This window comes from Lissotriton vulgaris, chromosome 12, assembly GCF_964263255.1.
Source record: "Lissotriton vulgaris chromosome 12, aLisVul1.2, whole genome shotgun sequence".
Lineage (NCBI taxonomy): Eukaryota > Metazoa > Chordata > Amphibia > Caudata > Salamandridae > Lissotriton > Lissotriton vulgaris.
In genome coordinates, this window is record NC_141700.1 from 743632590 (window position 1) to 743658203 (window position 25614).

General features: G+C 42.8%; 1 protein-coding gene across 1 annotated transcript in view; it reads left to right on the top strand.

The window, feature by feature from the left end:
- LOC147678535 (extracellular calcium-sensing receptor-like) overlaps positions 1–25614 on the top strand; it is a 75504-nt gene that overhangs the window by 13490 nt on the left and 36400 nt on the right. The window contains exon 2 of the mRNA XM_086945679.1: positions 9438–9729. Coding sequence (XP_086801805.1) covers positions 9438–9729 — 292 coding nt within the window. The remainder of the gene's footprint in view (positions 1–9437; positions 9730–25614) is intronic.

The following is a 25614-nucleotide window of genomic DNA, read 5'->3' on the forward strand; positions in this document are numbered from 1 at the left end:
GTATATTGAAATACATTGACGTCTATACTTAATGTATGTCATGTCCCACCACATATTACATGTTATAAGATGGCGACCATGCTTGTAACCCATTAACATTGAAAGCCAACTATGAGTCCTTCCACTATGTCTACGACTCTCTTGGCGCAAAAATGCGCAATTGATGTGATTTTAAATAGTGTGTTTTCACATTCTGTCGATTGTCAGTGAGCAAGGGCACGGACGTGCCCGGAACGCGTCTGATGACAGCTTTTCACCCACACTATGAATAATACATTTCAACAGTTGGATATCTGACCTCGCCTGGGCGTGCTGAATCTTGGTCTGTGTGCCTTTCTGTGCAGCAAGCACTTGTGTAGACGGGCTGGATACACATATATATATATATATATATATATATATATATATATATATATATATATATATATATATATATATATATATATATATATATATATATATATATTACCTACTGGCGGTCGCCAGTAGGTAGTTATAGTTAGGATTTTTTTCAATGTTAAATCTGAAAATTCTATTTGGAATAACCTTGGCGCCGGTTGACGAATCTGCCTGAAAATGTCCTCAAAATGGCCTCGCGGCGTTCCGGTCCTTCCCTGAAAGTTTGGGGGGTATTCGTCAAGCGGGGGCCGAGATAAAAGGGGGGTCCCAAAACGCGTTTTCCCCATGTTAATTTCCATAGGGCGGTCGATTTCACTTTTAGCCCGAACGGCTGAATGGATTTCCACCAAATTTGGCAAAATTGTAGGGACTGGTAGCCCTATGTGCCTTTGCTATGTCTCAAGATATGTGCTCCAGTGGATTTTGAGTAATTTAGGTTAAAAAAAATATATATATCTATGGCAGCGCCCCGGTACGCGCCCCGGGGAGCGCTCCGGGCGCGCCACGCGAGGTGCGCACGGAAAGCTGATTGGCTCTCGGGTGTCTGTAAACATTCGAAACAGTCCGGAGCGGCCGCCATCTTGTGTCTCGGTAAAATCGAGACACAAGAGGTGGCTAAAACAAAGGGGGAAATGACCATAAGGCGTCAGGGATAAACCCCCTCTGACCCCCTAGGTTTGATATGGGGGCTATAAAAGGGCCCCGCTGGGCATTTAAAATATATATATTTTTTTCGTTTTGCGCGGGGGGAGCGCCCGGTACGCGCACCGGGGAGCGGACCGGCGAGCGTACTATGAGGAAAAAAGAATGACAGAGTTTTTAAAAAATTAAGCCTTTTTTTAGAAATTGGAGGTAGTTCTAAAAAGAACTTTTTTTTTCTTCTTTTTGTTGTTTTATATTTTTTTGTGTTTTTTGAACATTTTGTACTTTTTTTGGCTTTTCAAAACAGTTTTATATTTTTTTTGTATTTTTTTAGGGGAGAAACAAAAAAAAAAGGAATTGAAACTGGCTCAGCTGGAGCAAAAGAACAAAAAACCCCCAAAATTACTTCTTTTTGGGGCACTTGTGATTGTCACCTGCAAGGACGATGAGCTTTACGCTCTTTTCACCATAGGAGATAAGCTTGCCATATGCAGTACAAGTGATTTTAAAATTAGCAAATCGTGGCTGAATACAAGGCATCATCTCTGATGTTTCTGGGCCCGATGAAGTGGGTTCGTTTCTTTGGGAGGTGGTCCTTGAAGACTGGGGGAGGTTACTGGTCAGTTCCCTGAGCTCTGCACGAGAATAGTTGTTAGGGTGCTTACGGGTCATATGTCGAATCATGGTATTGTTACCAAAGGAATATTTTTTGTTTGGGTTGCCCCTTGAGAGTTCTTCATTACAGATTAGGCAAGTTACCTTGGCCGCATTCACTTTTTTCTTGCCCTCTGGGAGTGAAAAAAACTCCCATACAATGTGCGGCTTGGGCTTGTATGGGGTATTTTGTTCAGGCAGCCATCTTCTCCTCCCCTCCTCCTCTTCCTCTTCCTCCTCCTCCTCTTGTTGACCACCAATGTAATCTTGAGCTGGTCCTCTTGGTTGTTGTGGTGGTGGTGGTGGGGCAGATGCACCAGCTGCTGCTGCTACTGAAGCCATTATAAAGATCAAAAAGGTACAGAGAGGTACAAACAGGTCTTCCTCAGTCAAAGGACAAAGTCAGAATAAGGAAAAAAGGTGGGGTCTTTCATCATTTGGAAAAAAAACTGTCCTGAACCAATGAGAAGTGTTATTTTCAGGTCACAAGACCAGGGGCTTCATCATTATGAAACCAAAACTGTTATGAACCAATGAAAAGTGTTACTTTCAGGTCACATGACCCGACGCGCTTACGCTACGCGCCCCCGGGCGCGCCCCGGGTCGGGTCGTGTAAGCGCGTCGGATGTTTACGTTGCGCGATCGTATTCGCTCGAGTACTTCCGGGTGCGCTTACGCCGTGCGTATCACGCGGACGCGGCTACGCGTTACGTCACGATCATGTTTTCGTTCGCGATATTGGCGCTCACGGGACGCTCCCCGGAGCACGCCCCGGGGCGCTTTATAGAAGTACGCTTTTCGGGGCGCTCCCCGGGGCGCTCCCCGGGGCGCGCACCGGGAGCGCTCCAAAAATAAAAAATTAAAAAAATAAATAAAAAAATGGGAAAAATTGTAGGGACAGGTAGCCCTATTCTTAAGTGTTTTTTACGAAAATTAACTTTGGAAAAATATGTATTGTGCTACATTGGGCTTTATATATGTTAGAGACAAAATGTAGCCCAAATGTAGCCCAATGTAGCCCAATGTAGCCCAAAGATGGCCACAGAGACAAAAAAAAATATAGCTCAAATATAGCCCAACTGTAGCCCAATGACAGAATGTATCAGAGTGTTCTAAACAACTAGAGCGCTAACAGTCTTACTTATAAAGTGAGACTTATAGTTAGGAATTAGCATTAAAAAAACCTATGAAATTCACTGAAAAAACCATAGGTTTCAGACCAGTTATAGTTAGGAATTAGCATTTAAAATACCAATGAAATTCACTGAAAAAACCATAGGTTTCACACCAGTTATAGTTAGGAATTAGCATTTAAAAAACCTAATAAATTCACAAAAAAAAACATAGGTTTCACATCAGTTATAGTTAGCTGGAAATTTTACTGACATAAAACCATTGAAATTCCACGTTATAGTTAGTTGGACTCACTATAACTTGCGCGTGTAATGCACTGCTGATGACGTCACATATTACATCACTCATTACATGGTCAGTGACATCACTCATGACATCACTTATGACATCATCCTTGTGACAGAGTGACAGACCTCCTTTCACTGTAATGTAACCCATGAAACACATATTGAAAAATATAAATTACATTTTTTTTAAAAATGGAGATACCCATACCAGTTACAACAACCAATTCAATAATTCCACCATCTATATACACATTCACTCATTCACCAACAGTTCTATATAGTCACTCATACATATATACACTCATCATATGTAGTGATACACCTATACATCCTGTTACACACCGACAGTCATCCAAAAGTTACTCACACACATACTCACACATGCAAATAAACTATTGAACATCCATTTATTTCCATATACAGCTATACACACACTACCACCTTACTTCTAAGGAAACTTACACATACTTACTCTCTTAAACAATCACTTATAGAAACACATAATTATTTAAACAAGAACTCTTTCAATCTCTCACTCTCACATATACTCACTCATATACATCAATACTCACATATACTAGATTAAAACATATGTAGTTACTGATAAAGACACTAATGAGACAGTCATTTACTCACTAACACACGCATATACACACTCATCCACCCATACAGTCCTGCACATATGCCGTCTTCAAAAAACATACAAACAGTGAGTCAGTCATTGATGCATCTATGTGCTAAGTAACACTCCCACCAAACCATACAGACACTCATACTGATACTAAAAAAAATCTAATAATCTATATACACACACATGTAGCTACTCACCAACCCATGCAGCCATTTATACACAAAGTGAAACACTGATACATATATTTAAATATTTAAACATTACTCGTTAATATATGTATTCACTAAGATACACTTAATAAGCCAGTTAACCAATATTTTTTTTAAAAAAACAACATCCATTTACACACTTATTTAAACATTTATTCTTCCATCGACCTTTACATATACATATATAAAACATATTTATTTTTCAGAAAGGCACACATTCACTGGATGGTGTCATCAGTGATGTCATGAGTGATGTCACTGACCATGTAATGAGTGATGTAATATGTGACGTCGTCATCAGCAGTGCATTACACGCGTAAGTTATAGTGAGTCCAACTAACCATAACGTGGAATTTCAATGGTTTTATGTCAGTAAAATTTCCAACTAACTATAACTGATGTGAAAACTATGGTTTTTTTAGTGAATTTAATAGGTTTTTTACATGCTAATTCCTAACTCTAACTGGTGTGAAACCTATGGTTTTTTCAGTGAATTTCATTGGTTTTTTAAATGCTAATTCCTAACTATAACTGGTCTGAAACCTATGGTTTTTTCAGTGAATATATATATATATATTCCACCAAACGCCCTTGCGCTCAAGCGTGCACTCTCGATGTCCTCATACTGTTCTCCTCGAGGCAACCCACATTCTCACAGCATAGTGTTCACCATGTCCGACGCGTTTCGAGGACTCCGCCTCTTAATCATGGACTGCTTGCAAGAACAAGGAAGGCTCACCAGTGATTTATGTATCGTATTTATTTACGACCAACTCCCACAATGGGCGTGGCTAGCATGGTTTGCCACAGATGCATGCTGGTACTTGCAGTCAGTTTCCGGTGAGTACAGTGTTCCACCTATGGTAAGCTCCATGTTCCTGTGAATTAAAAGCATTTGAAAACCTTTAGTAGGAAGGCTGCTTGCTCTGTGTGTATTCTTTAGCATTTAGGACGTCGTTCTTTTTGGAGAGGAATTAGTGTCCTTCCCAGACTTTCACCTTTGAAATGGTGCACAGGCTTGTTAAACCCGGCTCGGGCAGCCGCGCAATTTCTATTCCACCAAACGCCCTTGCGCTAAAGCGTGCACTCTCGATGTCCTCATATTGTTCTACTCGAGGCAACCCACATTCTCACAGCATAGTGTTCACCATGTCCGACGCGTTTCGAGGACTCCGCCTCTTAATCATGGACTGCTTGCAAGAACAAGGAAGGCTCACCGGTGATTTATGTATCGTATTTATTTACGACCAACTGTCACAATGGGAGTGGCTAGCATGGTTTGCCACAGATGCATGCTGGTACTTGCAGTCAGTTTCTGGTGAGGACAGTGTTCCACCTATGGTAGGCTCCATGTTCCTGTGAATTAAAAGCATTTGAAAACCTTTAGTAGGAAGGCTGCTTTCTCTGTGTGTATTCTTTAGCATTTAGGACATCGTTCTTTTTGAAGAGGAATTAGTGTCCTTCCCAGACTTTCACCTTTGAAATGGTGCACAGGCTTGTTAAGCGCGGCTCGGGCAGCCGCGCAATTTCTATTCCACCAAACGCCCTTGCGCTCAAGCATGCACTCTCGATGTCCTCATATTGTTCTCCTCGACACAACCCACATTTTCACAGCATAGTGTTCACCATGTCCGACGCGTTTCGAGGACTCCGCCTCTTAATCATGGACTGCTTGCAAGAACAAGGAAGGCTCACCGGTGATTTATGTATCGTATTTATTTGCGACCAACTCCCACAATGGGCGTGGCTAGCATGGTTTGCCACAGATGCATGCTGGTACTTGCAGTCAGTTTCCGGTGAGTACAGTGTTCCACCTATGGTAGGCTCCATGTTCCTGTGAATTAAAAGCATTTGAAAACCTTTAGTAGGAAGGCTGCTTGCTCTGTGTGTATTCTTTAGCAGTTAGGACATCGTTCTTTTTGGAGAGGAATTAGTTTCCTTCCCAGACTTTCACCTTTGAAATGGTGCACAGTCTTGTTAAACGCGGCTCGAGCAGCCGCGCAATTTCTATTCCACCAAACGCCCTTGCGCTCAAGCGTGCACTCTCGATGTCCTCATATTGTTCTCCTCGAGGCAACCCACATTCTCACAGCATAGTGTTCACCATGTCCGACGCATTTCGAGGACTCCGCCTCCTAATCATGGACTTCTTCCAAGAACAAGGAAGGCTCCCCGGTGATTTATGTATCGTATTTATTTACGACCAACTCCCACAATGGGCGTGGCTAGCATGGTTTGCCACAGATGCATGCTGGTACTTGCAGTCAGTTTCTGGTGACTACAGATTTCCACCTATGGTAGGCTCCATGTTCCTGTGAATTAAAAGCATTTGAACACCTTTAGTAGGAAGGCTGCTTGCTCTGTGTGTATTCTTTAGCATTTAGGACATCGTTCTTTTTGGAGAGGAATTAGTGTCCTTCCCAGCCTTTCACCTTTGAAATGGTGCACAGGCTTGTTAAAAGCGGCTCGGGCAGCCGCGCAATTTCTATTCCACCAAACGCCCTTGCGCTCAAGCGTGCATTCTCGATATCCTCATATTGTTCTCCTCGAGGCAACCCACATTCTCACAGCATAGTGTTCACCATGTCCGACGCGTTTCGAGGACTCCGCCTCTTAATCATGGACTGCTTGCCAGAACAAGGAAGGCTTACCGGTGATTTATGTATCGTATTTATTTACGACCAACTCCCACAATGGGCGTGGCTAGCATGGTTTGCCACAGATGCATGCTGGTACTTGCAGTCAGTTTCCGGTGAGTACTGTGTTCCACCTATGGTAGGCTCCATGTTCCTGTGAATTAAAAGCATTTGAAAACCTTTAGTAGGAAGGCTGCTTGCTCTGTGTGTATTCTTTAGCATTTAGGACATAGTTCTTTTTGGAGAGGAATTAGTGTCCTTCCCAGACTTTCACCTTTGAAATGGTGCACAAGCTTGTTAAACGTGGCTCGGGCAGCCGCTCAATTTCTATTCCACCAAACGCCCTTGTGCTCAAGCGTGCACTCTCGATGTCCTCATATTGTTCTCCTCGAGGCAACCCACATTCTCACAGCATAGTGTTCACCATGTCCGACGCGTTTCAAGGACTCCGCCTCTTAATCATGGACTGCTTGCAAGAACAAGGAAGGCTCACCGGTGATTTATGTATCGTATTTATTTACGAACAACTCCCACAATGGGCGTGGCTAGCAGTGTTTGCCACAGATGCATGCTGGTACTTGCAGTCAGTTTCCGTTGAGTACAGTGTTCCACCTATGGTAGGCTCCATGTTCCTGTGAATTAAAAGCATTTGAAAACCTTTAGTAGGAAGGCTGCTTGCTCTGTGTGTATTCTTTAGCATTTAGGACATCGTTCTTTTTGGAGAGGAATCAGTGTCCTTCCCAGTCTTTCACCCTTGAAATGGTGCACAGGGTTATTAAACGCGGCTCGGGCAGCTGCGCAATTTCTATTCCACCAAACGCCCTTGCGCTCAAGCGTGTACTCTCGATGTCCTCGTATTGTTCTCCTCGAGGCAACCCACATTCTCACAGCATAGTGTTCACCATGTCCGACGCATTTCGAGGACTCCGCCTCTTAATCATGGACTTCTTCCAAGAACAAGGAAGGCTCCCCGGTGATTTATGTATCGTATTTATTTACGACCAACTCCCACAATGGGCGTGGCTAGCATGGTTTGCCACAGATGCATGCTGGTACTTGCAGTCAGTTTCTGGTGAGTACAGATTTCCACCTATGGTAGGCTCCATGTTCCTGTGAATTAAAAGCATTTGAAAACCTTTAGTAGGAAGGCTGCTTGCTCTGTGTGTATTCTTTAGCATTTAGGACATCGTTCTTTTTGGAGAGGAATTAGTGTCCTTCCCAGACTTTCACCTTTGAAATGGTGCACAGGCTTGTTAAACGCGGCTCGGGCAGCCGCGCAATTTCTATTCCACCAAATGCCCTTGCGCTCAAGCGTGCACTCTCGATGTCCTCGTATTGTTCTCCTCGAGGCAACCCACATTCTCACAACATAGTGTTCACCATGTCCGACGCGTTTCGAGGACTCCGCCTCTTAATCATGGACTGCTTGCAAGAACAAGGAAGGCTCACCGGTGATTTATGTATCGTATTTATTTACGACCAACTTCCACAATGGGCGAGGATAGCATGGTTTGCCACAGATGCATGCTGGTACTTGCAGTCATTTTCCGGTGAGTACAACGTTCCACCTATGGTAGGCTCCATGTTCCTGTGAATTAAAAGCATTTGAAAACCTTTAGTAGGAAGGCTGCTTGCTCTGTGTGTATTCTTTAGCATTTAGGACATTGTTCTTTTTCAAGAGGAATTAGTGTCCTTCCCAGACTTTCACCTTTGAAATGGTGCACAGGCTTGTTAAATGTGGCTCGGGCAGCTGTGCAATTTCTATTCCACCAAACGCCTTTGCGCTCAAGCGTGCACTCTTGATGTCCTCATATTGTTCTCCTCGAGGCAACCCACATTCTCACAGCACAGTGTTCACCATGTCCGACGCGTTTCGAGGACTCCGCCTCTTAATCATGGACTGCTCACGGGTCAGCATTCGTTATTCGAATGTTCAGCACTGGGTGCTGAACGTTCGACGCTCGGAAGGTGTTAAAGAAACAGTAGTTCTTTGATCTGCTTTACATCAAGAGGGTGGTATATGGGTGTTCACATGCATCCATTGATTTTGAAGGCCTATCTACTAAAATGTTTCTAACTTTGCATGTTTACTCTCAGGTACACACATATAAAGTTAGAAAAGATTTAAGCTATGCTTAAGCATTGCATTTTGTATAGGCATGGTGCCCTTCCAGGACAGACAGTATCCTAGACATTATGCACACATTACGCACACACCCTTGCACTATGGCTCAACAGTGTCTGCATGGCTTAAGTTAGCCTAAAGTGTACCAGTGCGGCGACTGACAGCAGCTGTGCCATATCTCAGTAGGGTTAGTATGGATGGCAGTGTCTTGCTGTCTCCCTTTCATGTGAAGCAGTGCAACACTTTTGTTTGTTATATTATGTCATAATAGTATGTAACATATGTTGGTGAAAATAGAGGCTAGCAAGACAGCTAAAGGTGTTTCTACACCTGTCTAAAATGAAACTACAGATGACAATGTTGTTTGGCAATCTTTCACAATATCTAAATCTTTAGCATTCTGCCTCAATCAGGAACACTTGCATTTTGCTCTAGAGGAGAACAACATCCTGCCTAAACTATGTATCAAACATAGGGAAATTATTTTAGTGTAATGTGCGTTTTTTGATAGTATTTCATCATTATTTTGAACTTTTTACATATGGTACAAACACTGTCCGGACAAAGGTTTCACTTCAATGATATTGGTTTAACTGGTGGCTTGTAATCAGAGCTATACATGGTAATATCATTCTTCAAAAAGAGTTGTTAGGACTACACAGGAATTATAAATGATATTTGCTAACCTTTTTTGATGTTTCTTTAATATTCATGTCCTAGGTTTGTCTTTCAAAACTATCAATGGGTCCAAGCCATGGTATTTGCCATTGATGAGATAAATAGAAACCCTGACATCTTGCCCAACATCACACTGGGCTTCCAGATCTATGACTCATGCGGCAATCCACTTCTTGCTCTTCAGGGCACACTATGGATGCTGACAGGGCAGAGAAAGCACATTCTGAACTACAGCTGTCTAAGGGCTGGTGTTCTTGCTGGAATTGTTGGAGATGCTGGTTCCCTGTGCTCCATCCCCATGGCACGAGTGCTGGGATTGTACAGACATCCACAGGTAGGATACGAAAAATCATCCTGTGCTAAGGACAACTATATGTCTATATTGCTTTAGAATTGTTCACCCAAAACATCTCTCTGTTCAATTTTATATGGTGTCAATTATGGGGCTGAAGTTTTTAAAGGCCACAATGAATACAAAGCTCGTGGTTTCTGAAATCTGGAAACCGGGCTGCTATGGCCTTGTAGTAACTCTAATTGAGTTTATTGGAAATGTCTATCTACATCTACATATATTGCTAAATTCAAATTCAAAAAGAACTTTATTCGGTATATTTCAACCATAAAAGTACATTAAAACATACAATACATACATCACATTTCAAATTTCATTATGGATCCAGAAGAAAGAGTATTGCATACATTAGTTCATTCATTGATCCAGACAAAGACGCAGTTTAAGAACCAGTTTTAAAAATTCAAGGACTTGAAGGACACTTTCACTATATAATAATTGTAAGTATAAAAAGGCTGGTCGTATCTGTTTAAAATTCATTTTTTTTAAAAGGGCAATTAAAAAGCGTTTGCGGGGGAATTCATAGTATTTACATAGAAACATAAAGTGCATCATGTCCTGTGGAGACTTTCCGTCGCAGCCACAGGACGAAGGTTTTTTACAGAAGCTCTCCTTTTTGGGTCTTATAATCAGATGATGAAACTGGTTAAATCTAAATCTTGTAAGCAAGAACTTATCATGGGTGCTAAAAGTGCCAAGTAGATAAGGCTCAGTTGTCAAGCATGTTTTAACCATGATAAATTTCCTCACACTAACTTTTTGTAGCTCAGTACCCTCCCTGTCCGCCTTCTTTCGCTGAGTGAACATCGGCTTCACTAGGTCAATGTCCGCCTTCACAATACCTGATGGATTTTCAAATAGATCCGGGCGGCCCATCTCAGCAAAGCATGTTTTTAAGTACTTCAGCCAGGGAGTGCCTAATGCATGCTCAAGAACCAAGAGGTCATTAACAATTAGATGTGTAAGGGGGATTTCTTCACATAGCCACATTTTCAACCAACATAATAGCGGTCGTAGGGACAGGATATCGCTCAAATACCCCACACCTAATTCTTCGTGTACCATAAAGTTGGAAGTAGAGACCGGAACACACAAGAGTCGTTTAAAAAACGTATTTTCTGTGATCTGAAGTTGGTCCCCGACCATATAGCCCCAGAGCTCACTCCCGTTTGCTGCGGTTGCTACAGATTTTGCGTCATATAATTTAATCATAGCAGCCGTGGGTTTTTTACCAAGCTTTGACGCAAAGTTAAAAATAGAGGCATTAACCCTAGACACATCAGATGTTTTTTTGGCAAGTTGCGGGACCCAGGATAATTTCAAGTCAAAGAGTACTCCTAGGTAAGAAAATGTGCTAGAAAATGGTATAGCTACATTGTCTAGTTTAAAGGTATATTGTCTCTTTGGCTGTTTCCCCACCTGCATAATGAACGATTTGGAGTTGTTCACTAACAAATCTCTATCTTTCATGAACTTTTTGAATGCATTAAGCAACAATTGGAGGCCTTTTTCTGTTCTTGCTATCAACACCGCATCATCTGCATATAGCAGAACAGGGATGCTTCTATTCCCCACTCTTGGGCTATCTGATTTCACCTCCCGCAAATCACCATCCAACTCATTTATATAAAAGTTAAAAAGGAAAGGTGCTAATATACAGCCTTGTCGTACCCCCTTCCCGGTTCTAAAATCATCCGTTACTGACAGGTCTTGAGAGTACCTTATATTTGCACTCGTGTTATTGTGGAGATCAACAAGGAAGTTTACAATATCATTGTCCACTTCCTTGTCCCTCATGGACCCCCACAGCTTCCCCCTGTTAACGCAGTCGAAAGCTGAGGATAGGTCCATGAAGGCCAAGTGGACTGTGCCCTTTTGGACAACGGTGTATTTACTTAATATTAGGAAAAGGTTCAGGCACTGAGTTGTGGTCGAACGGCCATTACAAAATCCATATTGGGCGATAGACATAATATTGTTGTCCCGTGTCCAATCTAAAAGTCGCCTCAATACTATTCTTCCCACAAGTTTTGCCATGGAGTTGATCAGGGAGATAGGCCTGTAGCAAAGGGGACTATCCCTATTCCCCTTTTTAAATATCGGGACAATGGTGGAGAGCCCCCAGGATGGCGGGCATCCCACCTTTGCGGCGGCATTGATAACTGCCACAATAATCGGGGCCCAGAAGATGGGATCAGATTGAAAAAGATCCGGGGGTATCCCGTCTGGTCTGGATGATTTGCCCGCCGTGAGCCCCTCTATTCCCACCACAACCTCTTCTATACTAACATTCATAGTAGTATCCCCTGTAGTGCATTCAAAAGGTACTGCATTTATTTCAGATCCCCCATACAATTGTTTAAAATGTGCAACCCATTCTTCTTTTGTAATGACACATTCTAACCCCTCCCCAGAGTCTTTCACCAGGAAGGGTTTCTTAGGCACTGCCCAAAATCTAGCACTGTTTTTCAAAGTGTGTGGTTCCAGAATCTGAGCCCAGGCATCATTCTTCAGTACCTCCTTTCTCTTAGTAATGACTGATTTATACTCTTTACGTGATCTCTGAACTAATTCCTTGTTTCGAGGTTTTAACAACAGGGCCGCTCTGAGATCACAAGCTGCCTTGGAGCATTCCTTATTGAACCACCTCGGGCCCACCCTCCCTCTGCACGGTAGAGGTTCTGTCATTGAAGTAGCTATTTTATCCGTTAAAGTCTGAAAGTCCAACAAAACCTGGGTTGGATCAGAACCATCCTGAGTACATCTATCAATGATATCGCTACAGTTAATTTGGATGTTCTGATATATGAGGGCCGGGGTACACATGGACCATTTTGAGCGGCGTCTGCCATCAGCTACTGTTACCCTACCCTTACCCAGATTACGACTTTCTCTAGCCACCCAGGGCCCCCTTAGATGTATAGTCAGAGGGTTATGGTCACTATGTAAATTATTATCTATAGAGAATGAGCGCACAAACACCTGCATGGGCATGGTTAACAGCATGTAATCAATGAACGTCCCCTTCCCATGCCCTTTAAAAGTTGGGGTAAGAAAACACTTAGAAGGATCACATAATGCCATTCCGATGGTGAAACCATGTTCATTAAGTAAGTTAATTAGACAATCTCCCTCCACGGTATGTTCCAGATGTAAACCATTTAATGTAGGGCAGAACAATTCCTGAGGGTTTTTCCCTAGGGGATCGCCACAAGGGTGAATATTAAAATCTCCCATGATCAGCAAGTTATGGGAGCAATCCCTCATTGAGGTACCTATATAATCACATAAAGATTCTAAATTGCCATAACTTGTGTCATTGTTAGTGGAGTTATAAAAATTGATCAGACCAACCTTGCAGTTGCCTGCAGATAAAACTAGCCCTTGAATACCAAGGTTACTTGATGGCCTGCTAACAATTGTGCATTTCAGTGCTACCGATATAAACATAACCATACCCCCCTTTGATCTTCCCCGAGATACTGATGTAGCAGGTACAAAATAAGCCTTATATCCTTCAATGTACATATCACATTTTACAGACCAAGTCTCTTGTAAACATATAATTTGAAAGTCCTTAATGTAAGCTAACCAGCTTTCATCCTGCATTTTATTTTCTAAACCCGCCACATTCCAGCATATAACATTATTTTTTGGTGTAGTTGAAGAGACCACCTCTATCTGTTGAACTGCGGGAGACTGTACGGTACTCTGACCCTCTGAGATCCTCAGTCAGTCGCAAGCGTCCAACCCTGAAAGCATTTCAAAGCGGTTCTGTATGGGGACATTGTACCCTCTAATGTTCTGGTTGCCAGCATTAAAGTTTGCTGCAGGTGTCCGCCATCCATTGGCGTTTACCGCTGGTGTTTGCCAGCCATTCAGCCCGCTAGTATTATTTTTATACATGTAAGGTACTCCCGGATTTGGGACCTGAACTTGTGGTATGGGTCTGTACCCACGAAAGTTATTAGGGGGATTTTTAGGGGAGTTCTGGTCCGGCGCATAAAAGTAACCCAGAGGTCGTACACAGACACTGTTTGTATTATAAACCAATGAGGATGCACGTAATAAGACCGTGGCGACATGTTGGGGATGCTGGAAGTTAACAATCACACAATCCCCCGTAGTTGATTTCCTTGACGGTCCCACCCAATTAACTCTTTCTGTAGATATGATTTGGTCATAGTATTGAGATGGATAACCACAGTTTTTATTTAGCCATGCCACTGTTTTACATGTGGTTAGGTTGGTACTTCCTCGTAACATGGAACATTAGTTAGCACTACCACGTATGGGGCATAGTCAGGGGGGAGATTCACGTTCCTGAGTCTGGGCCTCTGTGGGGCCGCTGCACAGTTACCCAGGGCTACAGGGACATGCGGGGTAGGCTGGTTAACTGGAGCTGCGGGTAGCACAGCCACAGCACTAACCAAAGATTGGGGATTTGGCTGCTGCTTCTGCTGCCCACTCTGTCCCCTGGAAACATCCTCCTTCCCTCCCCCAACAGGTACAGTTTTAGTAGTTATCACGCTTGAGGCAGGAGTCATGTAACCCGCCACCAAGCTGCCCAGTCTTTCCACCTCAGAAGCTACTATGTCAAGTTTGGACATTAATGGAGTAAATAAATCTACAATTTTTGCCTCCAATTTTCCTACTATAGTATTTATAAGTGCTTCTAGGTAGGTGTCAGATAAGGTCACATTTCCCCAGTTGTTACTACCCTCTTTATTAGTTTTCTCCACAATCTGATTACTAGCACTATTAATAGTAGTGCCTTTGGAGTTATTGGGTGGATTGGTGTGAGATCTAGTATTTGCAGACTTTCCCCCATGCCTCCCCTGAGTCTTTCTGCATTTCCTCACTGGTCTTTGTGTGGGGTGGACCTCCACTATCTATTCTAGTGCTGAGTCTTCCTCTGAAGTGACAAACAGGTCCACTGGCTTCTCAGAGGGAACCTGTGCCTGTACTAATACGCTAGGGTCCTTTGTACAACATGAGACCTGTTCTGAGGTGCTTTCCAAACAATCTGTGAACACATTAGGCACGATATCCAAGACAGGGGGAGCACTTTTACTACCCAGTGATGCCCTGCGATCATTGTTAATTTGCGTAACTTTTTTTACGAGAAAGTTATCCATGGGTCGTAGCCCCGATGCTGCTGGGTCCATGGTAATTCCAGGCATGCTGACTAGTCTCAAACGGGATGTATTATCCCAATGTCAAGCAACAGTTGCCCAGCAACACACAAGTGTACAATGGATAAGTTATGGTCAATGCAGAGTCTTACTTGATTAATCTGGGTCCTTGGGACCAGGGTCCGTGGCCCGTCCCATCCTCTTCAGGCCACTGAGGGCCAAAGAGGGCCCGCCCTTGTCCCGGGCTTCTCCCTGTCGCTCCCGCGTGCGACTCGCGGGGCGAGAGGTGTGTCAGCCTTTTTCTAGCGCCTCCGGGCGCTCCTGGCGAGTCACGGGCGCGCTGCCCCAGAGGCTGCTGGGGAGTGTGGTCCGGTCCCTCCGGTCTGCCTCCCGGCGTCACTGTGGCAAATGAACACTGCCGCCGTTCCCCTCACGGCTCCGCCCGATGGCGTGGTAGCAAGCTTTAAAGCCTCCTGGTGTTCCCCCTGGGCTCCCGGGGGTCAGCCTTTTTCTAGCGCCTCCGGGCGCTCCTGGCGCGTCACGGGCGCGCTGCCCCAGAGGCTGCTGGGGAGTGTGGTCCGGTCCCTCCGGTCTGCCTCCCGGCGTCACTGTGGCAAATGAACACTGCCGCCGTTCCCCTCACGGCTCCGCCCAATGGCGTGGTAGCAAGTTTTAAAGCCTCCTGGTGTATTGCTATATCTATAGCAAAAAAAGCTTTAGGGGATCATTATGCATTCTTTATCTACAAACTAAAACTTAAACTACACAAACATAAAAAACTGTAATGCTTAATCTATAATCTCCACAACACCTTCAAATTATAATAGCATGCACACTCCCAACACAGAGTATAGAACTTAGTAGTCATGTTATATTAACTGTAACTTGCGTGTTCTCCATGCACTGCATGTACCATTGAATACTCTATCACTTATACCATCTAAAATAACAACATTTACAGAAACACGTATGACATCGCAGATCACATGTAGAGAGGTGAGTTAAAGTTAATGTAGTGTGGGTATCGAGCTCAATACAATTTGTTTGCTATGTACAGGAAGAATGAATAAAAACTTTTTTTTAACCCGTTCCTTGCTCGTGTCGGCCAATGGCTGACGCTAGCACTACCTGCCCAGTGCTGCACACGATCCTTGGCCAATGCAGCCCGCCCACTCTTTAGAACTCCCATACTGAGGCGAAATTTGCGCCACGGTTAAGGAGTTAATAAAACATGGTTCAAATCGGAGAGTTTTGTGTCATTGAATGGAGTGTTGTTAGATAGAGTTTCATACAGTAGAGAGGAGGAGAGTGTCATACAGCATAGTATCTTAGAATGTAGAGTAGGGAACTGTAGAGTGGAGTGGAGTGGCATACTGTTGAATCGTGTATGGCGGAGTAGCGTAGAGTGGAGTGTTGCATAGGGGAATATCATTGAGTGAAGTGTCATACAGTGGAGATGTGTAGGGCAGAGTGTTATACAGTGGAATAGCGTAGAGTGGTCTAGAGTACAGTGGAGTGAAATGCAGTGGAATAGCATGCAGTGGAGAGGCATACATTGGAGTGGTGTAGACTTGAGTAACATAGAATGTAGTGGAGTACAATGTAATAGCATACAGTAGATTGTTGTGCAGTGGAGTGGCATATGTTGGAGTGATGTACAGAGGGTTGGCATGGAGTGGAGTGGCATACAGCAGAATAGCATACAGTGGAGTGGCGTAGACTGGAGTGGAATAGAGTGGAGTTGTCCTATATTAAAGATGTGCTTTGCTTAATTTGTGCAAGTGTCGGAACTTCCTAACTTGTTAGACTTAAAGACTCAGTCATAATCTTTATTTTAGAGGTAAAATGGTTCCAGGTGAATATTGCAACCCATCTTATTTCCCCAAAACACAGTGATAAGATGTTTCAGGTATACTAATAGATTCCCTGTTGTCTTCTAGACCCATAGTAGTACCAGGGTATGCATGTGGTGATCGGAAGGACCCCTTTTATTGTCAAGGAAATGCTTACATTCAAGTCAAGACTCTAATACCAACTAAGACACAGTTTGTATTTCACAAGCACAATTTATTTATTTAACATGATCGCTAAAAGGGTGTGTGCTATGATCAATACACAGATTAGGCCTACATATTTTACTTAGGCAATGAGGAATGTATACCAAATGAAAGTTTCAATCATATTGGGGATTTCTCCCTCTCTAGGTCTACCCTAGTGTGCCCTCGACTCCCTAGATCAGTAAGCTAGGCAATCCTGATTACTAATTCCCATTCACTACTTATTAGTACTGTTTGTTATCATCTGCCATTCTAAAAAGCTATTGTCATTTCTGACTCATTTGGAGTGATGCAATTCATACCTCTTGCCAAGTTTTGGCGGGCATGGGATTCACGTTAGCTTCTTCAAGCATTCCACAAATGAGAAAATGTGAAAGGAGGACTTGAACTGATCCATTCTGTGCTGAGCACTTATCTCCAGCTCTTGTGAAGGGAGGGCTCAGCTACTCTCAGCCTGGTTGAATAGATCATCAGCACCTGTGCATGAGTTCCTCAGTCTCACACCTCTGCTCTGATTGACAGAGTTCTCTCCCTTTTACCTAAGTTCTGCCAGACTTATAAAGGGAATCTGACCAGAATCTTTCTGATTGTACCAACCCGGAGTGCACTGCCTTGAAGCATGAACTGGACTAGTCTTGGAATGTACTGTCCAGACAAAATGGAGAATCAGGGGGTACACAGTAAGGCCGCCCCCCACTCAGAGAAACACACTACAATATGGAGCCTTACCAGATCAAACACCTAACTATATGACCTCCCAGGGCTTTCTATATATAAAAAATTCTTGGAGACCCCGTGGGTGTGTAAACTAAACACTACTCCTCTAGGTCAAGGTGTATTTACTTATAAAATGTATGTGCTGTAACAGGCCAAAAACCTCACCAATAAAAAGGTTGTGAGTAGAGAGAGAGTGCCTCACGGTAACAAAACCCGAGGGGGTTACTGGCTGACAATCACCAGTTTACCCACTTCTCATCATCGGTCACTCTCTCTCTGTTATGAAGTGTGAAGAGGAAATGAGCAAAGAAGCTCAAGAACCAAATTGGGTGTGCTAATAGTGAACAATAACTCATGTGTGTGCTTATCACCACACCCACACAGCTATAACCCCAAAAAATACGAACATATGTATTAGGTCCATAGGTGAATAGAAATGTGAAATTTGGTAAGGTTTGCTGGCTTTCCAATTTTTATTCCAGTGCTGCAAACCTCCCGGTTAAAAAATGGTTAATTATGTACCATATTTACTTAAATGCCGTGCCAACATGTTTCGTAGCTCAACATTCCATCAACTTCATCAGGGCAATCAAGGGGTTTCTCAAATGTAAATCTTCACACTCAAAATACCTGTTACAACATAAAAATGTGACAGCGCAGTGAGTCCAAAGTACCCCCAAAATTAGGGGTAATCCACGAGAGCACATGAGGTCCACACCCTATCTGAGACACACTTAATGGATTACCTTGTGGTTGCTAAGGTCAAGCGTACCAGCAACCATCCATTAAAAACAGACCCCGTGTCTGATGATCACGTGTCCCCAGAGGCTCGGTCATGCTCAAGCCACCTGTTGTTCAGAAGATACAAAACTACAGGTGAAGAACAAGTTAAAGACTGTACAGCCTATCAGCTTATGGCGAAATAAACACGGCCATGCTTTCGAATGCATTCCACAAACACACTCAACTGTCTCATGTTAGTGCAAAAGCAGTGATTTAACGATGTCATTATCAAACTCCACTGCATTTAGTCAGTCAGCCATGTATCAGAACGCAGTAGTTGGAAATGCCACGACCAAACTCCACCGCGTTAAGTTAAACTATTTCCCAGTTTACAGTAAGCCAAGAGTTTGCCAAACTCTAACATTCACACGCTTTTCAAAAGCACTCTCTTATCAATGCCTCCACGACGAGCGGTGGTGCCCCTCTCCAGCTTTATCATCACTGTATTGTTTGCCTTGTGCTAGAACATAATCTTACTGTCACCGCGTCCCTCCGGCTCTTTAGAGATCCCTCACGGAGTGGCCCGGTGTAGAGACAGATATTAGATACTCTCTGTGGCGCCGCCTTAGACGACGCGTAACCCGCCCAGGAGCGGCAGCCATCTTGGAGTGGTTAAAAGTACAGCGATAGCTATGGTGTGTCCACCATAAACATTTTCTAGAACACAGCATAATTTGGATGTCCAATTATTTTGGGGATCCAGTCGGTTCTTGAACCCCTTTCTCAGTTTTCAGATTTCTTCTTGCGAGAGGCGGTGGTGACCCAAAAATCTTATGTTCAGGACACCACCGATATTCTGAACACTTTGAAAGACATTGATTTTGATCCGGAAAATCAGATTTTGGTGACCATCGATATTGAGTCACTTTATACCAGTATCCCCCAGGACGCCACACTGGTGGCAGCAGCGCGGGCCCTGGGGGATCCGGAATGGTTTCATGACACACCTCAGACGTTTGTAATGCAAAGTATCGAACTGGCACTTACGAGAAATGTATTCGAATACAAAGCCCAGTTATATTTACAGACGTCGGGAACTTCGATGGGGGCCACATTTGCTCCAAGTCTGGCCTGCATTTATGTGGGCCAGTTTGAGGAGAATGTGGTCTACCATCCTTCTAATCCATACCTGAATAACATCTCGTTATGGAAACGATATATCGATGATGTCCTCGGTATCTGGACAGGTACAGAGGACCTGCTATTGTCATTCCTGCAATGGTTGAACCAATCAGATGTCAGCCTGCGGTTCATATGGACCATGATGCAGGACTGCACAACAGTAGGAGCCGGTCAGAAGAGCAGCAGTGCACCGGGTCGGAGCCTGTGCACTGATTTATATGGAGCCAATGTGCGGGGGCTCTCCTCACTACTGGTGCCCTCTGACGTAATCACTGCTGACGGCCGCTTCCTTCACCAGGCAGTCCGGCCACTCCTACTGCTCCACACGATTCCCACTGCTCACATCATAAGTACTCTCCCTTATTTTGGAATGCCAGGTAGCGTATGTGGTGCAGTGTTGCTCGGATTTCTAGGCGCAGTGTTATAGGCCACGTCGCATATCCTTAAAGAGACAGTACCTGCTTGAGTGAAGTGTTCTTCACTTTGCGTATGCCGGGTCCAAGCGCTGTTGACACTCAGCTAGGATTTAGTGGTTCTGCAAATTAGTATTTGGGCAGTCGTAGGTTTGTATGACCTCTGAGTTGTTTTGGTGGATCAGCTCAACACTCGCTGTCGTCATATGTTGCGTCCCCGATTAGCATCTTCCTGATGGCGATCACACCCTTGTTGACCACTGGAAGGTCGTATGCACTTGGGGTGATGTGCAGTTGTGGTACGAGGCTTCTAGCAGTCAACTGCATTGTCAGCGAGGAACAGGCACCGTGAGATCTGGTAGGTTTTGCTTTCTTTCAATGCCTTGCATTCGCCACCGCCATTTTGTGAAAGAGTGACCGTCAAGGACGTCTCACCTTCTCTGCTGATTTTCGTCGTAGTGGCAGGCTATTTTGCATTTTGGAGCTCATCGTCTTGTTGAGCTATAGTTCTGGTTCATTAATCTGTCTTGATGTATGACAGGTATGCCAAAATTAGTCTTTTTTTTAAATGTTTTTTGTCCCTGACCGGCGAAGCAGCACTAGCATGCAGCCAGCCAGACACACAGCCAGCAATGGAACTAAAAGGTAAAAAGCCTCCTCTTCTCACAGCATAAGGGGAAGACGCCTTGCTTACCGCTCCTCCTCCGCCGCCGTTGGTGCAAAGCCGGGGCTTTTCTTGGGAGGTCTCCATTAGGCGGGTGCCATCTTAGGATCAGGCAGGGCTTCTCCACACAGGTCGCCTTTGGGCCCACTGCTTACTGCGCACTTAAATGAAAAGGGAAACTAACCAGACTGGTGAGCCCCCTCGCCGTCGATCGCCGCTTTCCCACATTCAGTGTCTCTGATTACCGCTAGCTTCAAAGCATTCCCAGTGTCTCAGGAGCATTGTGTCTCGGCACCACAGATTCGCGCTTCGTGCGTCCCCCAATTGTTTGGTGCTGCAAACCACATGAGGTTGGTAGAATGCATCAGGACCTCCCTGCGGAGTCACTGAGTTAGGGATATGCAGCGTTGTTGGGACCACAAACTCACAGTGCCAGATAAGAGCAGGCGCCCAGTTTTGTTCAGTAGCTCCACTCTGCACCGACCTCTGCGCTATCTTGGGTCCGATCCCAGCCCTCTGCTCTGGCACTCTTCTATCTCAATCCCGTGCCATGGAACCCATTCTGGAGCCTAATTCTGCACCCCTGTTCAGCAAAGAAACGTCGCCGAGCGAAACCATTGGATTTGCAGCCCTCTACGAGCGCAAGAAACAGCTTGTGACAGCCTCCTGGGAACTCAGGACCCTGGACCGGGGACTCCCTCCCCTTCTCATCCTCAGACCATGCTCCTCCCACCTTATTGCCATCCACCTCCTCCTATCCTGAGGTGGCCTTGAGGGCTACCTACAGATCCACTTTGGTAACCTTGTTTGGCTTTACCCCCTCTGTGTGCAAAGCTTCAGCAGCTCATACTTGCTGAGGGTATCTTGATTGAAGGTATCCATTGTGCAACAAGTGAAGGTTTAGGGCAGTTACATTTTGAAACTGGGCGTCCGAGGGCAATCTAAAGCAGGAAAAAGACTGTAATGATCTTGAAAAATGTGGATGGTAGTGTACACCAAATTACTTTGAGGAACTGCACAAACACAAGTCCTATCCTCACCGCTGATCACAAATGTTAGAAATTGGGTCTCTAGGTGGCAGAGGTATGCTCCTTGTATGAGTAGCGACCAGAAAATCCTAGTCAGGCTAAGTCAGATATACTGCCTAAGTTAACCTATTCTCACCCTATGGTAGCTTGGCACAGAGCAGGCAGGCTTAACTTAAGAGTCAATGTGTAAAGAATGTGTGCAATACTTATTACAGTAAAACAATCAAAATCACCACACATAAACAAAGCATACCTGGTTAGAAAAATAGGTCTTGATTTATTGAAAAAATAAGACTAAAATGACCAACATCTATTAAATAGAATTTGATTATCTTTAAATCCAGTGCTTAAAAGTCAATAGCGCTAAAATGTTACTTGAGGTCACAATGGACTGGATCAAATCTGAAAAGTCAGATTGACCGCAATGTACTGTGGGTCGAATACCAATGCCATTCAGGCACCGCTGAAACAGTACCTTTGTATGGAGCAATGGTCGACGTCAATGACTCCCTGCATCAATTCTGATTCATGCAGTCAGGTTGATTATTTAGAATTGAGCCTCGCAGTCTGTGTCAAGGGGTCGTTGCTGCATCATTTTCGAACATTGCAGGCGGGATCTTGCAGGCGGGATCTGCTTCGTCGTCGAATCAGCACTGTGTCAACATTGACAGCAAATGCATAAGTTCCTACAGGCGCACAGACAGGACTGTGTGGGTTTTTCAGTAGAACAACACAGAACCCCAATTATTAAGCCCTGGACTTCTGGTGGCACTTCAGCCAAGGGTAGGACTCACAGCTGGAAGAGTCCAGGTGCTGGATGGAGAGTTACAGGTGGTGTTTGATGTCCCTGAGACTGCAACAACAGGAGGCAAGCAGTTAAGCGCTTGGAGTCACTTGAGGTTAAAGTTGTAAAATTCCAGTCCTTCTCACCCAGGATGAAAGCAGCAGCACTCAGGGCAGTGCAGCAGAAAAGCAGTTCTCTCAGAACAGCATTCACACAGAGTAGCAGACCTTCAGCAGCAGAGTAGCCCTTCTTCCTGGCACAGTATCTATAGGTCCAGCAGAGTACTAGAATGGTGGTGTTTGAGGTCCAGTATTTATACTTTGTTGCCCTGGTTCTGGTGGTGGGAGAAAATTCTGGAAGGATCCTTTGAATCGACCACAGGTCCTCCCTTTCCTGCCTAGGCTCCAGATACAGTACAGGGTGGTTCACATCTCTTAGTGTGAGGACAGGCACAACACTATTCAGGTGCAAATGTCAGCTTTTCCCAGCCATTTGCTCAGGAAGGCCCATCAACCTGGTGAATGGCAATCAGGATATAAATAAAATGACACACATCGGCTCCCTTTGTGTGTGACTGTCTAGAGGGAATGAACCAAAAGATGTATTGGAGACAGGCAGAAACACACAGGGCGATGCAGTGACAGAATATCTAGTAAAAAAAAATTTGAATTGCACAAATGTCGTGCCAAAAATATTGTGGGTCAGGAATATCTACAGACAAATTCTTGTGGTCAAAAATACCTATTTTAGGTAAGTAATATCAAATAAAAAATATATTGCAGTAGTTAATATCATTTGCAAAAATTTAGCTGTTAAAAATATGGATATTTTTTATTAATGTTATGGATTTTAGTACATATCTTATGTGTGTGATGTATGTTTTTGTATAAAAATTGTTTGTATATTTATTATATGTGTTAAAATTTTTGTGAGTAATTTATTTGTATTTGAATTTAGCATTTTTAGTTCTGTAGCCGGTTGTCGGTTTATAGGGGAATAGTGTGGGAAGTAATTCAATTATATAAAATGTATTCATTATTTGTGGTAGTTATTATTTATTTTTTATTTTGCGTTTTTATTTCTGTAGTGGGTTTGCTGGTTTATGGTGAAATAGGTTGTGAAGTAGTTTAATTATATTATTAAACATTTGTTTAATTGAGATGTCATAGTGTTAAATGTGTAAATTAATTTATTATTAATTATCTATTAAGTATGGTAATTGTGTAATTAATTTTAGGTGTGTGTTGTGGTGTTTATAGGTGAAAATGGTGGGAAGTGTGAGAAGTCAATTTTTTTAATTGATGAATTATTAATTAGTTGTTAATTCATTTAAATAATAAATTAATAATTAATGTTTATAATTGTGTAAATAATTTAAGGTGTGTGCTGTGGTGTTCACAAGTCTAATTGGTGAGAAGGGTGGGAAGTAATTTATTTTTTGTTGATGAATTATTAATTTGTTGTTAATTGATTATGGTCATTGTGAAATTAATTTTAGGTGCATGTTGTGGATATTATAGTGTTAAAGAATGTGTACTCAATGAATGTTTATTATTTTTCGTTAATTATATTTTTAAAATTCACTATTAATTATGTTAATTTTGGAACTAAATTTAAACAAACATTTTGAAGTATTTTTTTATTGGTGTGGTGTTATAGGGTAGGAAATAATATAAATATATTTCTGTTTTAAATAATTTGTTGTTTTGTAAATATTTGCGCCTTTCAAATAAATATTATTTATAAATATATTTATTAATTTATTTTATATGCTATTTGTACCTTTTTGATATATGTAATTAATATTATAGTATGTGTAACATTATTTAGATTATTTCAATTGTTTAAATGTTATCCATAAATTGTGTTACTCTGCTATCCAACACTTTCCCTTCTGTTGCACTCACTGTAGTGGTAATAGTAATGTTTACCACTACGCTATCAAGCAAATTCCCTACTGTTGCACTCACTGGAATAGGAATAGTAATTTATGTCCCACTGCTCTCCAGCACTTTCCCTACTGTTACACTCACTGGAGTGGGAAAATATATTTTTACCCTCCACTATCAATACTTTCGCTGCTGTTCCACTCACTGAGGTGGGAATAACATGTTTTACCCCTCTGCTACACAATACGGTCCCTACTGTTGCACTCACTGGAGTGGAAATAATAGTTTTTACCCCTCTGCTATTGAAAACTTTCCCTACAGTTGCACTCAATGGAGAGGGAAAATACATTTTTACCCCTCTGCTATCCTGCACTTTCCCTACTGTTGCACTCTCTGGAGTGGGTTTAGTGCATTTTACCCCTCAGCTCTCTAGCACTTTCCCTACTGTTGCAATCACTGGAGTAGGAATAGTAATGTGTATCCCTACTGCTATCCAGCACTTTCCCTACTGTTGCACTCAATGGCGTGTGAATAGTAATTTATACCCCTCCGCTATCCAATACTTTTCATGCAATTACACTTGTTGGAGTGGCAATAGTATTATCTACCCCTCCGCTATCCAACACTTTACCTACTGTTGAACGCTTTGGATTGGGAATGGTAAATTTTGCCCCCTGCTATATAACACTTTCCCTACATTTGCACTCACTGGAGTAGAAATATTCATTTTTATCTTTCCGCTATTCAACATTTTCCCTACTGATTTTCTGGAGTTGGAATAGTAAATATAATTATTCTGCTATCCAACATTTTCCCTAATGTTGTATTTATTGTAACGCAAAATGTATTTTTTTATAGTTTAATGTTTTAATTTATTATAGAATGTTGTATTTATTTTAAATTATTGAAATATGTATATATTTTACTTTTATAAAAATTTAAAAGTTTAAAAATTAAACAAAGATATGAGTTAATAAATTATTATAAAGTAAATGTATGTATATTTATAAACTATTATGTTTGTCTGTTTATATTTTTTTAAAGTAAGTTTAAAAAATATATTTTATCATTTAATATTGCGATTCCTACATACATAGCATGTTGCGATTCCTTAATAGCAATTCGCTAAACATCACTATTAAGGAATCGCAAAAGGTCTTGTTCATACATATGCCTCATCATATCCAAAAGTACAAAACGATTATCTCAGCAGAGACCAATATTTAGATATACCACCACCAGCAACACTGTATACGGTCATTCGAGCAAACGTAC